The sequence below is a fragment of the Neolamprologus multifasciatus genome, chromosome 3 (genome assembly GCF_963576455.1).
Source record: "Neolamprologus multifasciatus chromosome 3, fNeoMul1.2, whole genome shotgun sequence".
Taxonomy (NCBI): domain Eukaryota; kingdom Metazoa; phylum Chordata; class Actinopteri; order Cichliformes; family Cichlidae; genus Neolamprologus; species Neolamprologus multifasciatus.
In genome coordinates, this window is record NC_140441.1 from 4031912 (window position 1) to 4045543 (window position 13632).

At 41.6% G+C, this 13632-nt stretch overlaps 1 protein-coding gene across 1 annotated transcript; it reads left to right on the plus strand.

Annotated features, from left to right (window-relative positions):
• The first annotated feature begins 96 nt into the window (after positions 1-96).
• On the plus strand, positions 97-8083 carry eno3 (enolase 3, (beta, muscle)). The gene is made up of 14 exons (XM_085153756.1): positions 97-244; positions 3166-3255; positions 3336-3431; positions 3515-3573; positions 3676-3745; positions 4611-4744; positions 5025-5141; positions 5227-5332; positions 5560-5757; positions 6495-6571; positions 6809-6933; positions 7012-7120; positions 7682-7740; positions 7829-8083. The coding sequence occupies exons 2-14, from the start codon at positions 3171-3173 to the stop codon at positions 7896-7898; spliced, it is 1305 nt and encodes a 434-aa protein (XP_085009882.1). The 5' UTR covers positions 97-244; positions 3166-3170; the 3' UTR covers positions 7899-8083.
• Positions 8084-13632: the final 5549 nt, after the last annotated feature.

A 13632-nucleotide genomic window follows, 5' to 3' on the forward strand; every position in this document is an offset into this window, starting at 1 on the left:
ATGTTTGGAGACGGCAAACAGCAGTGAGGATCTGATGATTAACTACAGCTGGGAGGTTTTTCTGTTTGTCTCCGTCCTGTCACATGCACACACTCCCTCCTTCCTCCTCCTCCTCCTTCTGCTGCAGCTGCAGGGAGAGGCTATAAAAGCCCTGCTGGGGGACAGACGGACACTTTCCACGTCAGTCGGACAGTCAGACAGACGGACAGGCGACCCCCTCTTCTTGCTCACTGCCTCTGAACAGGTAAGCTGGGACGGCAGACAGCTGAGGGCTCTGCTTGGAGATTTTTTAAGTAACTTCCTGTTTGTTTCCGGCTCAGACTGCTTCTGGTTTGGTGGCATGCGTTTTAGACTTTTACTCTGAAAGTTCAGTTTGCAGAAGTTCTCCTGAGGTGCTAACTTAAATAAGTTCCTGTTCTGGAGACTCGTTTTGTTCCTGTTTATGGCAGGAGGGGGAACAAAGTTTGACAGGTTTGACTTTGAGTGGACTGAAGGTCACAGAGTGACAGACAGACGTGAGAGGCTCAAAGTCCGCGGACGGACGGACACCCTCCATGTGCTCACAGGGAGCTTTAAATGTGAATCTTTAGCATTTAAAAGTCCTCCTGAGCTCAGATCTGCACACATTTAAGCAGGTCATATAAACTCCAAGCAACACTTCCTGAATCTGACTTTTCACCTTAAAGGAAAGGGTTTTGTTACATTTTGAAAAGACGTCTGTTCTGACTTTCTACTTGAGTGACTTTGATTCATCTGTAGTGTAACACTTGTCTTTCTGTGTGATAAGTTTTACACTTGGAGACATTTTATTGTGTTATTGGTTCATTTCTTGTTTGTTTAGCAGGCTGAAACAAAGTGTCTCTAAACCTGCCCCTCTGCTAAGGCTCATTCAGCCAATAAAAGATGTTTTCATTCGTCCCACGTGGTCTAGCAGCAGACTTCACTCAAAGCTAATGATCACAGGTGGTTTAAACGTGACCTGCTGGGTGTCTAAATGGCCACTCTGCACCTTAAAATGAGGCGTATCCTCCCCTCAGGGGTCTGGGAGACCGGGGTGTGGTTTAAGGGGGGCTGGCTGGGGGGGGGCACTAATCCTGCAAAATGGTGTTTCTGTATCAAAGCAGCCATGCGTGGACTAGTCTGTCCCCCTGAATGCATCACTGTAAATATAACTATAATGTGAGCGCTCATGGACTTAAAGCTATTGTGCTGATTATCGACGTGAAGCCCCCTCCCATCGTCCTTCAGTGGTCTGATGTTTGTGAGATAAACATATTAGACTGGTGAACCAGTTTGTATGTTAAAACTCATGCTTCTCCACAGCTGACCAACAGTGAGCAGAAGCAGCTCAGACCCGTGGTGCCACATGCTTGATCTCATGTGTGAGCTGTTCTGTTACTCACTAGACTTGAATGTATTCACAGCTGACACCAGAAAGCATGTCGGCCACTTGCTGGGCCTGCATGTAGTAAAACCCAATGAAGTTGCCTTTCTCCTCATTTTATTTCTGACCATAAACCGATAAACATACTTATGCTTGGGTGAATTAAACTCCACTTACAAAACTGTTAAATGGGTTTGTCCAAGCCTACTCTTCTTCTGAGCAGGTCAGAACCTCTCTAGGTGAGCCTGTCAGGGGTTAAACTGGGGTTGGTGAGGAGAGAATCCATAAAGGAATAAGAAATCCTTACAAAGATGGACTCTAATAATATGATTGGCTTTGCATTGTGAGAGTCAGTTATAGCCTCTTGTATGCTGTTAAGGCCAAAAGCTGCAGAGGTGAGTGTCTTGGGTTTGACGGCTGAAAGTCTTGATGAACAAAGCTACCTAAAAACAGTTTTTAGTGGTCAGCGTTATTGTGATGCCTTTTAAAGAAACGTGAGAAGACTGTGTGAAATGAGTAGTTTAAGTGTCCTCAGTCAGCTTTAATTTGCTCAGTTTTCAGCACACCAGCATGAACAGGCCTCGTTCCATCTGCCTGAGACGTTTAACGGTAGATTCATGATAACAAAACGGGGTTTTAACAGATTTCCCCTAAAAGTTTAAAGACTTCAGTGACTCATCTGTTTGGACTTGACATAGGATCAAAACAACATCTAGGTGCTCAGATGTACCAAACCTGTGTACAGGAAAAACACTAATACTTTGAAGTATTAGCGACTTCAGAATTTGGTTGGAGCTGCTGTTCCTCGTATTTACCAGACTTTGTCAGACTGCTGATGTTATAGTAACTTTATTCATTCTGAAAGCAGATCTGAAAGAGGCTGGCTGACCCACACTCATCTGCAGCCAAGTTAAACTCGAAGCAGGTGTACAGTGTTTGTAAAAGCCATCAGGGGTTTGGAGTGTACTGTAAGAGCTCAGCTGTTCAAATGGCATCTGCCCAGACACACACTCTTGCATAACACACAGCAGATGTGACGGACGCTCTGAACCTGCTCACACAGTTGGACCAGAACACTTTTACTACAGCAGCGTTTCTCAGGGTGCACAGAATCAGAAGAGCTTACTGTATGAGAGCTAGCAACCAGATAAAGCCCAGTCCTTCAGCTGTGAGGTGAAGTGGGTCATGCACAGTGGAGGCTAATATCAGCTCAGTCACAAATGCCTCTTCAAATGTCACAAGCATTAATAAGAGTCTGTGTAACTCAAGAACAGCAGGGAGGAAGTCCTGACCTCTGCAGAAAGGTCAGGGAAAAAGTCAAAGGCTCCCACACGGCTGGTGTTGGTATAAATAACCCAGCCAGACTATGATACCCCCCCTCGTGCTTGCAGAATGGTCTGTCCCGCTCTTCTGTTGAGCCCTGTAGCTGTCAGTCAGGAGAGCAGGGCTGTGATTGGTTGTGTGGGTGGAGTCTGATAAGAAAGGTCATCATGGAGGCATCATGGCATTAAACAGGATTTCTGCAGCAGGTCTCTCACTCAATCTGACCGCCTCTTCTTCTTTTTTTTTATTCTTTTTTTATTTATATATATATATATATATATATATATATATATATATATATATATATATATATATATATATATATATATATATATATTTATTTTTAGTCACATGTCAAAATTCAGATTAAACAAATGTTTGACCCAGTGCGGATGACACTTCTATGAAAGATTTTCTTTGTATTTGAACTAATCACCTGGTTCTCTTCCCCCCTTCAGTCAGGATGTCTATCACCAAGATCCACGCTCGTGAGATTCTGGACTCCAGGGGAAACCCCACAGTGGAGGTGGACCTGTGGACAGCCAAAGGTGAGCAGCTGTCACTTTGACCATGACGCACTTCCTGTTTGCAGTGAGTTCAGTAACCTGACGGTCAAACTTTATCTCAGGTCTGTTCAGGGCTGCTGTTCCCAGCGGTGCTTCAACTGGAGTCCATGAGGCTCTGGAGCTTCGTGACGGAGACAAGAGCCGCTACTTGGGCAAAGGTGGGAGGAGTCAAGTGTGTGGGGCTGGGGATGGCATTAATGCTACTTTTAGCGTAGCTGCTAACACCTGTGTTTCCCTGCAGGTACCGTTAAGGCTGTGGAGCATGTCAACAAGGAGATTGCCCCCAAGCTGATTGAGAAGGTATCTGTTAAGTTGGATTGCTGATGTTAGCTTGATGCTAATGCAGTTTAACTACTGCAGGGATTCACTGCAGGCTAATGGTACTTCATCCCATCTTTACAGAAATTCAGCATTGTCGAGCAGGAGAAGATCGACAAGTTCATGCTGGAGTTGGATGGCACTGAAAACAAATGTAAGGACTTAGAAATTCGCCTCATAAAAGTAGTTTAATTTAAGATTTGTTTCTTTTATGTAAAAACATGGAAGGGTGGCGATGTAAAATGGCAAATTCTTTTAAAACCAGTCCAAACTATATTAGGTTATAAGAACTGGGTAAACAAAATATTTAACAGGAAATGAACTGCTGAAGTGAATTGTAGAAACAGAATGAAAACAAAGCTGGAAGCACTGCATTCTTTGGCATTTATACAGGTATACTGGTGCACTCGTCTATATAGCCTGAAATAAATGTGCCATCTAACAGATTTCTTAATATTTCATTAGGATTTCTGATCCTCTGACATTGTAACTGACTCAGGTGAACACCTGGTATGGACTCTCTGAGGATCACCATTTCACGTTCACTCACTGGGCATGAGGAAATTACTTTTTAATTCCACTGCACTTAAAGTTGTGTCTGCCAAGTTTGTGTACTGAAGGATGGAACTTTAATAAATGACTGTATTAATTACTTCAACTTGAGTCCATGTTTGTTACATGGACTCCAATCTGTTTAACCTTTCTAGTGGCAGGTTAAAATCAGCTCTTCACTAGCAAGAAGAATATTTTAACCCGCAATTATATTTGAGAAACCCTCAAATCGTGTAAAGGAAAGTCAATTGACATCCTTTGAGTCATGGTTTAACACTCTTCAGGTTTCATTTATATGCTGAATGTATTCAAATGTTATATTTATACTAAACTTTTGGGGAAACTCAGATGAGTTCAAACAACTTGGAGGATTTCTTGACCCTCTTTACCTGGTAGTTTGGCCCTACTGTGCAACTGTATGCAGATTGTTTTGAAGCAAGGATGCATGTCTGATGCTTTGTTTGCAGCCAAGTTTGGTGCCAATGCCATCCTGGGTGTGTCGCTGGCTGTCTGTAAAGCTGGAGCAGCAGAGAAAGGAGTTCCCCTCTACCGCCACATTGCTGACCTTGCTGGACACAAAGATGTCATCCTTCCTGTGCCTGTGAGTGGGAGGGGCTTAAGCAAAGTGGGAAAACTGGCTTTAAAGACCCAAACTTCTTGACTCAACTTATTTTATATTTTTATTTTATTTTTTTTATTTAGTTTGCATTAACATGCAAGCCTATGGGGAAATTTCTAGTGAGCCTCTGGACAATTTTTATCGTGCACCAGATTTTTATTTTCAATTCAGTGGTTTCATTTAAGCTCCAGAGGTCTTTTGTAACTTATGTTTGGTTAGTCTGCATATGGATGGTATTTTTAGAATCTTTTTCTTTCTGCAGGCCTTTAATGTGATTAATGGTGGTAGCCATGCTGGAAACAAACTGGCCATGCAGGAGTTCATGATCCTGCCAGTTGGAGCCTCCAACTTCCACGAGGCCATGAGGATTGGAGCTGAGGTTTACTTAAACCCTGCCCTCTTGCAATGTTTCTGCTATGAACGGTAAAACCGATGTCTAAACTGTTTATATACTTTGTTTTCAGGTCTACCACAACCTGAAGAATGTCATCAAAGCTAAATATGGAAAAGATGCCACCAACGTGGGAGATGAGGGAGGCTTCGCTCCAAACATCCTGGAGAATAATGAGGGTGAGAGCTGCACGTGACCACGCAGTGACGAGGCATTGCATTATGTAGTTTATCTTGGGACTGATGTGACTGCTAATGCAATAGAATTTAAAGCAGACTTGTGTGTATTGCTGCTTCAGTTAGTCAGACAGTTAAATTAACCAGTGGATGAGCTGATTACTAGAAAACTAATAATACACATTTGACACAACTCAAGATTTAAGTTATAATGAGTTTTTTGTTCACAGCTCTGGAGCTGTTGAAGAGTGCCATCGAGAAGGCCGGTTACCCCGACAAAATCATCATTGGCATGGACGTGGCCGCCTCAGAGTTCTTCCGCAGTGGAAAGTACGACCTGGACTTCAAGTCCCCCGATGACCCCTCTAGACACATTTCTGGTGAAAAGCTGGGTGACCTCTACCGCAGCTTTATCAAGAACTACCCTGGTAAGATTGACTAGAACTGCTGCTATGACCACTGAATGCCTTCAGAACATAAACAATGATGCTCTGTTTGCATCCTGAATGTAGACTAGATGTATTAAAATGTGTTTAGCCATGACCTTTGAGAAATGCTGAACCACTAAACTAAACCAATGTTGCACTGATGTGTCAAATTGATCTTGAGATTTGACTTTGATTTATGGTCTTAAATGTCTTTCAAAAACCTAGGAAACAAAACAAATTCTGTAGCTACACTTTGCTTTGAGTCTGTGGTTTAACTGAGTGTCTTTGGAAGGGAATATGGGACTAGGACTAGTAAAGCGCTATATAAATACATGCCATTTACCATTTAAATTTCAAACAAGGCTGCCAAGTATGAAACTCAAATTCCTTCTTGAATACGTGGATCAGAAGTATTAAAAATGTTTAGTTGGTTTAGCTCACTTGAGCACTTGAGGAAGTGAAATAAGCCTTTTGGGTTCAGGAAGTGGTCAGACTGCCTTGTTCATTGCAGGAAAAATGCTCTTAAAAATCTCTCTAGAGGGGTTCTAAATTTCTTTTTTTCCATTTAAAAAATGTGTGATGCTCAACTGATAAAATTAATTTGGAGAACCACAAAGATTTGTGCAGTGTGCACATTTCCAATTGAATTCATGTAACTGTTAAGCACCGTAGCATCATTGGGTGTCTGTGGCATTTCTATTGTGGAAACTTTCTCCTCAGTGTCTCTCTTTCTCCAGTCCAGTCCATTGAGGACCCATTTGACCAGGATGACTGGGAGCAGTGGGCTAAATTCACTTCTTCTGTAGACATCCAGGTGAGGTGCACAGACAGGCATGCAGACATGTGACACAACTTGACTGTCATTCGGTTTCTTTTTTTTTTTTTTTTTTTTTCTCTTTGCCACAATGATTGGCATCACTAGATGTTTGTTAGCCTTCTGGAATCTCAAGTATACAAGCGCGTTCTTCCAGGAAGAACCAGCAAGGAAAACCTTCAGTAACGGGAATATAGTGTTACTAAAGTAACACATCGGTTTTTCTGCTCTAATCAGATCGTAGGTGACGACTTGACTGTCACCAACCCAAAGAGGATCCAGCAGGCAGTGGACAAGAAGGCCTGCAACTGTCTGCTGCTTAAAGTCAACCAGATTGGCTCGGTCACTGAGTCCATCCAGGCGTAAGACACCAATCGGAGTTGTTTTAGTCCACATTAACATTTTCTGCTGAAAGTTAATTAAATGCATCTGCCTGTCAGATGTAAGCTGGCTCAGAGCAGCGGCTGGGGTGTGATGGTTAGCCATCGCTCCGGAGAGACTGAAGACACCTTCATCGCTGACCTGGTGGTTGGACTTTGCACTGGACAGGTATTTAAACTTCATCAGACAGTCTCAGTGAGATTAATCTGTTCACAAAGAATAATTGAAGTTTTTGTTCTTTAAAAACAAAAAGGCTGAGATTATAAACTATTCCCTGTAAAGTCATTTGAAAAAGCCAGACTGCTCACACATGGCTGGTCAATCTACTGCTTCATGTATTTGAGCTTAAATGAAAGATTTAAGATCATTTTGAAGCAAAATTGTAAGAAAATCACTTGAATCTTAACTGCTGGTTGTGCAAAATGCCTTGATAATCAAGGACTGATATGAACACTGATTAGCTACAGAGGTCTGACTCAAAATGAAAATTAAAGTGCATCAGTACTTATAAGACCCAAAGTTTTGAGTTCTGTGGGAAAATCACTGGTCAGTTGCAGGCAGAAGAATAAATGTGACTTGTGCCTTTTTAAATAAGTGGTTACATAAAAGCAGTGCAACCACTATTGAACTGTCTGGTCCTATTTCTGATTAAATCTGCTGGGAAGGAAACTGGGTCACTACAGGGAACAAACCACAACTTCAGTGCTAACCTCATTCTGTTTCTTTCAGATTAAAACCGGTGCCCCCTGCAGGTCAGAACGTCTGGCCAAATACAACCAGCTGATGAGGTAAGAACTTCATGAGTTTTTGTCATTCTCAGGCTAGTAGACGTTTAAGAAAAACAAAGCACAGCTAATCATGACCTCTGACTTGCAGGATTGAGGAGGAGCTTGGAGACAAGGCCAAGTTCGCTGGCAAAGACTTCCGCCACCCAAAGATCAACTAAAGCACCATGCTGCCTTCCTGTCGCTGTGGTAACTGACTGACACCTGATGACCCCAGAAGGCTCTTACCCCTTTCCACTGGGGGTGAGGGGTTAGAGGTCATAGTGGGCTTGACTGTCTTTCTAGATGTAATTCCATTAATGATGTTTTCTATACAAAAGACAAACATTAAAGAGTGAAAAGGAAACATTTCTGAGTTGAATTTATTAAAGCTGCTTATAGTCTTTTTACATTCAAACTCAAAGAGCTGAGCTTTTCAATGCATCATGCATGTACAGATCCTCACCAGCAATGGTGAACAAAACTCATTCAGAACAGGCTTCTGCTTGATGTGAACAACTCATCGTTTCCTAATAGGAAAGACTGATATTCTGAAGTTTTCCTTCAGCTTTCCACCTCAAAATCCTCAGGTGTGCTTAAAATGCATTTCTGCAACTCCTACAAATAGGGATGGGTATTGATAAGATTTTCACGATTCCATTTTCAATTCTGTTTAATGATTCGATTCTTCATCGATTCTTATTTTTAAAAAAGGAGAACACTAAGGTCGATTAGCTTAAAACTTTGTTTTATATCTTCTCTTTGAACAAGATAGAAATTTAGGAGTAACATGGCCTTAAAAACCCAACAGTGAGATCTTAAGAGATCCAGCCTATGTCTCTTCAATGGGGTGTCACAGGGTCCCCAGGAAAGAAAATTGTAAATGTAAAATAATACAATAAATATTCTTCTGTAGCAATTACACAAGAATATCCAGTAATGTCCCTGCCTACAAATAAACACATTCACTTACTGAAAATCATCTGCTGTGGCAAATGGGTGCAAGCCTTTGACCACAAACTGAGTCTCTGCTTGGTGACATTCGTCTATCCTGCCTGAAAGGAGACGCTACGGTAGACTGCAGCGAGAACTGCCAGCATCTGAGCCAGACTCTGTCTCTCTCATCATGGTCATCTAAACGCACAGTAATGGCAGGTTTTGTAATAAGGCAGATCGCGCTAACATAATATGCACTGTTAGTTGATTATTTACCTGCTGCATTAACGGGAGAGGACATGCAAACGTTACCGCTGCTGCTGGGTTGAGATTCATGAGTCCGGAGCGGAATTAAAAACACGACTTTCATTTAAGGTCATCGCGTGTTTTGTGAGCAAATGCTTTTGCATATTCGTAGTGTTTCCTCCCTTAAATGAAATATCTACTTTGCAAGTATTGCAAGTTGCCTTGTTGTCATCCGTTCTCATAAAATATGACCAAACTTTTGAGAGTTTAAGCCGCTTAGGCGCCGTGTTTCCTGCCAGGTAAATGACGCTCCGCAACGTGGTGACGTCATTCAGGCGACTGGAATCGATAAGGGAATCATTTGCAAAAATGGCAAACAATTCCAAGGAATTGAAACAGTGGGAACCGGTTCTCAACAAGAAACGGTTTTCGATACCCATCCCTACCTACAAATCAAATGGGAGTTATCAAGCCAAACACCATGGGACAGTCTACTCAGAAATTAATTTTTGGTTGGACAAAGGTTCTGGGTTCATGTCCCCTTGTTGGCTGGGTCTAGTTTTCTCCCTCCCATTGCCATTTCTATTTGGTTAGTGTATATCAGCATTTTAGCCATCCAACAATTATCTGAACTGCATCAGTAAAAAGGCAGCCTGGATAATCGAGCAGTCAGTAATGGATTTTTATCAAAGCTGATTCCAGCTGTGAGGCGTTCTCATAGTGACCAACATGGACCATCTCTGGGCTTGGCTAGGTGATTGATCAGCATCTGTTTAATGAGATCTGACAAAAATAGATCCAAAAGGCTGAAGAACTCGTTTAGGAATCATCTCAGAATCTACTTCCTGTCTGAGGTTGGGTTTTTTTTTCGTTTGTTTTTTTCCTCCCCCCCCCCCCCCCCCCCCCCCTGTCTGTACAATCATTTTGACAATTTGAAGATGGGGCTATCATCCAACAAGGTCTTCAAAGACTTCTTGGTGATGTCAAACTGACAAATGCCTTATAACTAGACAACTACAATGGTTTAAAAGAAAAAGTGTTATCAACATGAAGTACTTTATAAATAAAGTGTAAATGACACCTCCTGCAAGCTCTGATCAACCCGAAAGGTTAAGGTGATAATGCTACAGAGCTACTTAAAACAATTTCTTCCTGACGACGCGGACTGATGTGGGGCATTCAAATATGTCACACATGAGCTGACCTCTTAGGTTTCACATCTACCTTTCGCGTTCAGCCTAAAACATGAGAATAAGCTTCCTGGTTAGAAATAGTGTAGTATATTATATCATGTCATTATCAGTGTCCAGTTATTTAGAAATAATATTCCTACATAATGTTTGTGTAATGAATTAAAGTTCCGTCTTGTTACACGTGATTTTTATTGTGCTACAAACTAAAAGAAGATTTAAAAAGAGAACGTTTCTCGGTCCTTCTCTATAGGATTAAGACAAACATTTAAAACCCTTGTGTGTTTGTCAAAATAGTTAGAAATATAAGCATCAGTGAATATCTTAGCTTGCATGATCTCTACAGATAAGCTTTGAGTGTTAGATAAGGGGCTGGTTTTCATGCCATTAGGCTGCACATTCAGTGTTGTTATACCATGAAAGTACATGAGGATTGAGCAATGCATCTAAAGGGGAAGTGGATGTGCAGAGCTGCAGGTTCCCTCTCAGCTTCCTGCAGCAGTCAGAAAAGATGCAAATGGTGTGCGACGAGTGTAACAGGAGGCACGACTGTTTTACTACATCAGATAAACTCCTACGCTTCACAATGAAGAGTAGCCAACTGATTCAAAGCAGTTTGTATATGCCAGTGTGTGGATCACTGTTTATTTGTGAGCAGCTAAAGTGTGTTTTTTGTTTCTGACTTCCTAGTTGAACATTTAACATTAAAAATCTTTGAACTCTTTCAGTGCACTTGGTTCAGCTCTGCCCACAGCTACAAACAGCCTCTGTTAAAAGGACATTATGCCAGTTCAGTGTCACTTATTCTCTAAGGGTAGTCTCCAGTGGTGGAAAGCAACTCGTTTCCTCCTTGAAATTTCTTTCTTTAAAGATGAGTTTTCTTTCCTGCAGCATTTGGTGCTTTCCAGGGTCTTTGGCCTTCATTAGAATACCTCTCTCCATCTGCATTTCCTCTTCCTCAACTTCCAAGCATCATTGTAGGGCCTATTTTGGCCCACGATCAGGTCTCTTAGGTCTGCTGATAGCTTCCGGTTATTCTGGAAGGTTTTTAAATAGGTTTTAGCTGTAAATATCTTTCATATGAAAATAAGCTTTAAATAAAATCCTGTGGTGAGAAAGAGGTGAAACATTTGTGTTCAGTCTTGTGAACGAAGGGCAGATTTCTCACACTCAACTGGAGTCCACTATTCATGTCCACACACACACGCTGGTGTGACGTCAATGCTGATTGGTGGAGGAGTTTAGGCTGAAGGCAGCCTGTTGCCTGGATATGAGCAGCGGCCGTGCCGAAGTTCACTCTGAAAACAATCAAAACTCATTTAGAAATAATTACTTGTTACTTTACAATTGCAGCTGTGTGTGTTACAGTGCAGTGTTGCACCCGTACAGCACTGGTCGTGCTGAAATGCACCGAAAGTGACACAAAGGTAAATATTGTGTTATTGTATTAAGAACAAGCTGCTCTCTGACCTGTGATTGGCCTCCTTTGGAAGTAAAGGCGCTGTTGTTTCTTGCTTGTCATGCTGACACACAAACACACATAATAACCCATCTTCCTCTCTAATGAGGTGATTGATGATCTGTTATTCCGCCCTTGTGTGCGTGTGTGTTTTATGCGTGGCTGATGACGTGTGAGGTTGAATGGGGGGCGGGATTTTGTCTGATGAGGACAAAGACAGCAGGGGGTCATTAAACACACAGACACACACACCCATACATACACACCTATCCTTCGGAGCATGTGAACCTCTGTGGCCCCGCCCCTTCCACAGGAAATAGTTGCAAACCACGACTCAGTCTCCACGGTGATGCTTTACGAGCTGACGGGACGACTGAGGTCAGGGGTCACAAGGAGATGGAGGGAAAGGCGAAGCTATCCTTTCTTTTGGGTGCGATTATAATGGCGGCTCCCGAATATTCTAGGATTCAACTCAACATCTGGAACTTAATCTGGGACTCCGGGATTATCTTCATATTACCCTGGAAGATTTTAAGTATCTCACTTAAAAGACCCAAGCCATTCCAGGAATCCGAGAAGCCCCTGAAAGACTGAGTCATTCATTCTATCTGGAAGAATCCTGGAAGTGAAATCAAATTTTCCCTTAAGGACCCTGAGGACCATGGTCAAGATCTATTTGATTCTCTCCATGCTCGATTCTCTATTTTCAACTGCTGGAGAATCTCGATGTACCTTAAAATGTTCCACAAGTTGCTGACTTGTGGAATATATTTTGGTCTGCATGAACATCTTTACTGACTGTTAGTTCTCAAGAAAGTCTAGAGCTCCTCATGGCCTCCTAGAACGTCTTTAAGGACAATCCTTTGGCTTTCTCTCAAGAACATCTACAACACCTTCAGTAACTTACTAAACTTTTCCTGGAAACCTTGAACCAATACACCATTTAACTCAATGAATTTTGTCAAGTATATGTGGAACTAGCCTACAAAGAATACCTAAACCTCCTGCAGGGATACAGGATCATTTCTCTTCTGAAAGCTCTTCAGAATCTCCTAGAAGTTCTTCAGAGTAAAGAAGGAAATTTCTCAGTACAACTCTTTGGGCTTAAATTGTTAGAAATAAATGTGTTTGGAAAAATAAAGTTCTGGTATCTCATTGTCCAGACTGACCTTTAATTATAAAATTATAGTTATAAAAACTATTTGTTAATTCACAAAATAAATTATGTTTGACTCCCCTGAACTAGAAAGTTTTCTGTTTTGTTTTTTACCTTCAGAATCTTCAAGAGCCCTGAAACATTTCAAAGACTATACTTCTTTACTATACTTTTAGTACTTTAGTGACTAAATCAGACAAACTATTTCCAACTTACCCTACTGCAATCGCGTCTTTAACAACATCTGTTTCCAGAAACTCTGAAAGTGCTCCTGGAACTTCCTCAATGACAACAATAGACACTTGAAACTACAGTAGAAGGAGGCCCATTCTGTCTCCTGTCATCACTGTTAGAACATGTTCAAATACCACTTGCACCTTGTGACTCCTGGAAACTTTTCAAGAACCCTGAAACATTTCCAGGACTGTATGAGCCTGTTCCTTTCCATTTAGTGCTTTCTTAATTACTCATGGAAGAATTCGCCTTCTTCAAGAACATCTAGTTGTTTGAGAGTAGTTTTGAGGGTTTGTCTCACCTGGAAAGCTTTCAAAGCCAAGACATTTTAGCTCTATTACAGGTCACTAGATGACATCTGGAGGCCCACAACCCTTTCAGTCATTGAATGTTGTAAAGACACCTCAAACTGACCTAGGAAAGACCCTGGAGCTACAATGAGGACAATCTGAGACCCTCATGAAACTTGTGAACACTCCTATGGTCTTTGAAACACCACAAGGACTTCGAGATGCTATTAAAACACCAAAGGAAACTATTTCAAACCAAAGAAGCCTCTTCAAGGATTCCTTGAACTTCCTCCAGAACTTCATGATTAAACTTTGTCGATTGAATATTTTTATCTATTTTGTTTTTTTGAGTGTTTTTTGTAACACATGCATCCATTGAGTCCACATTCATCTGTGTGTGCGTCT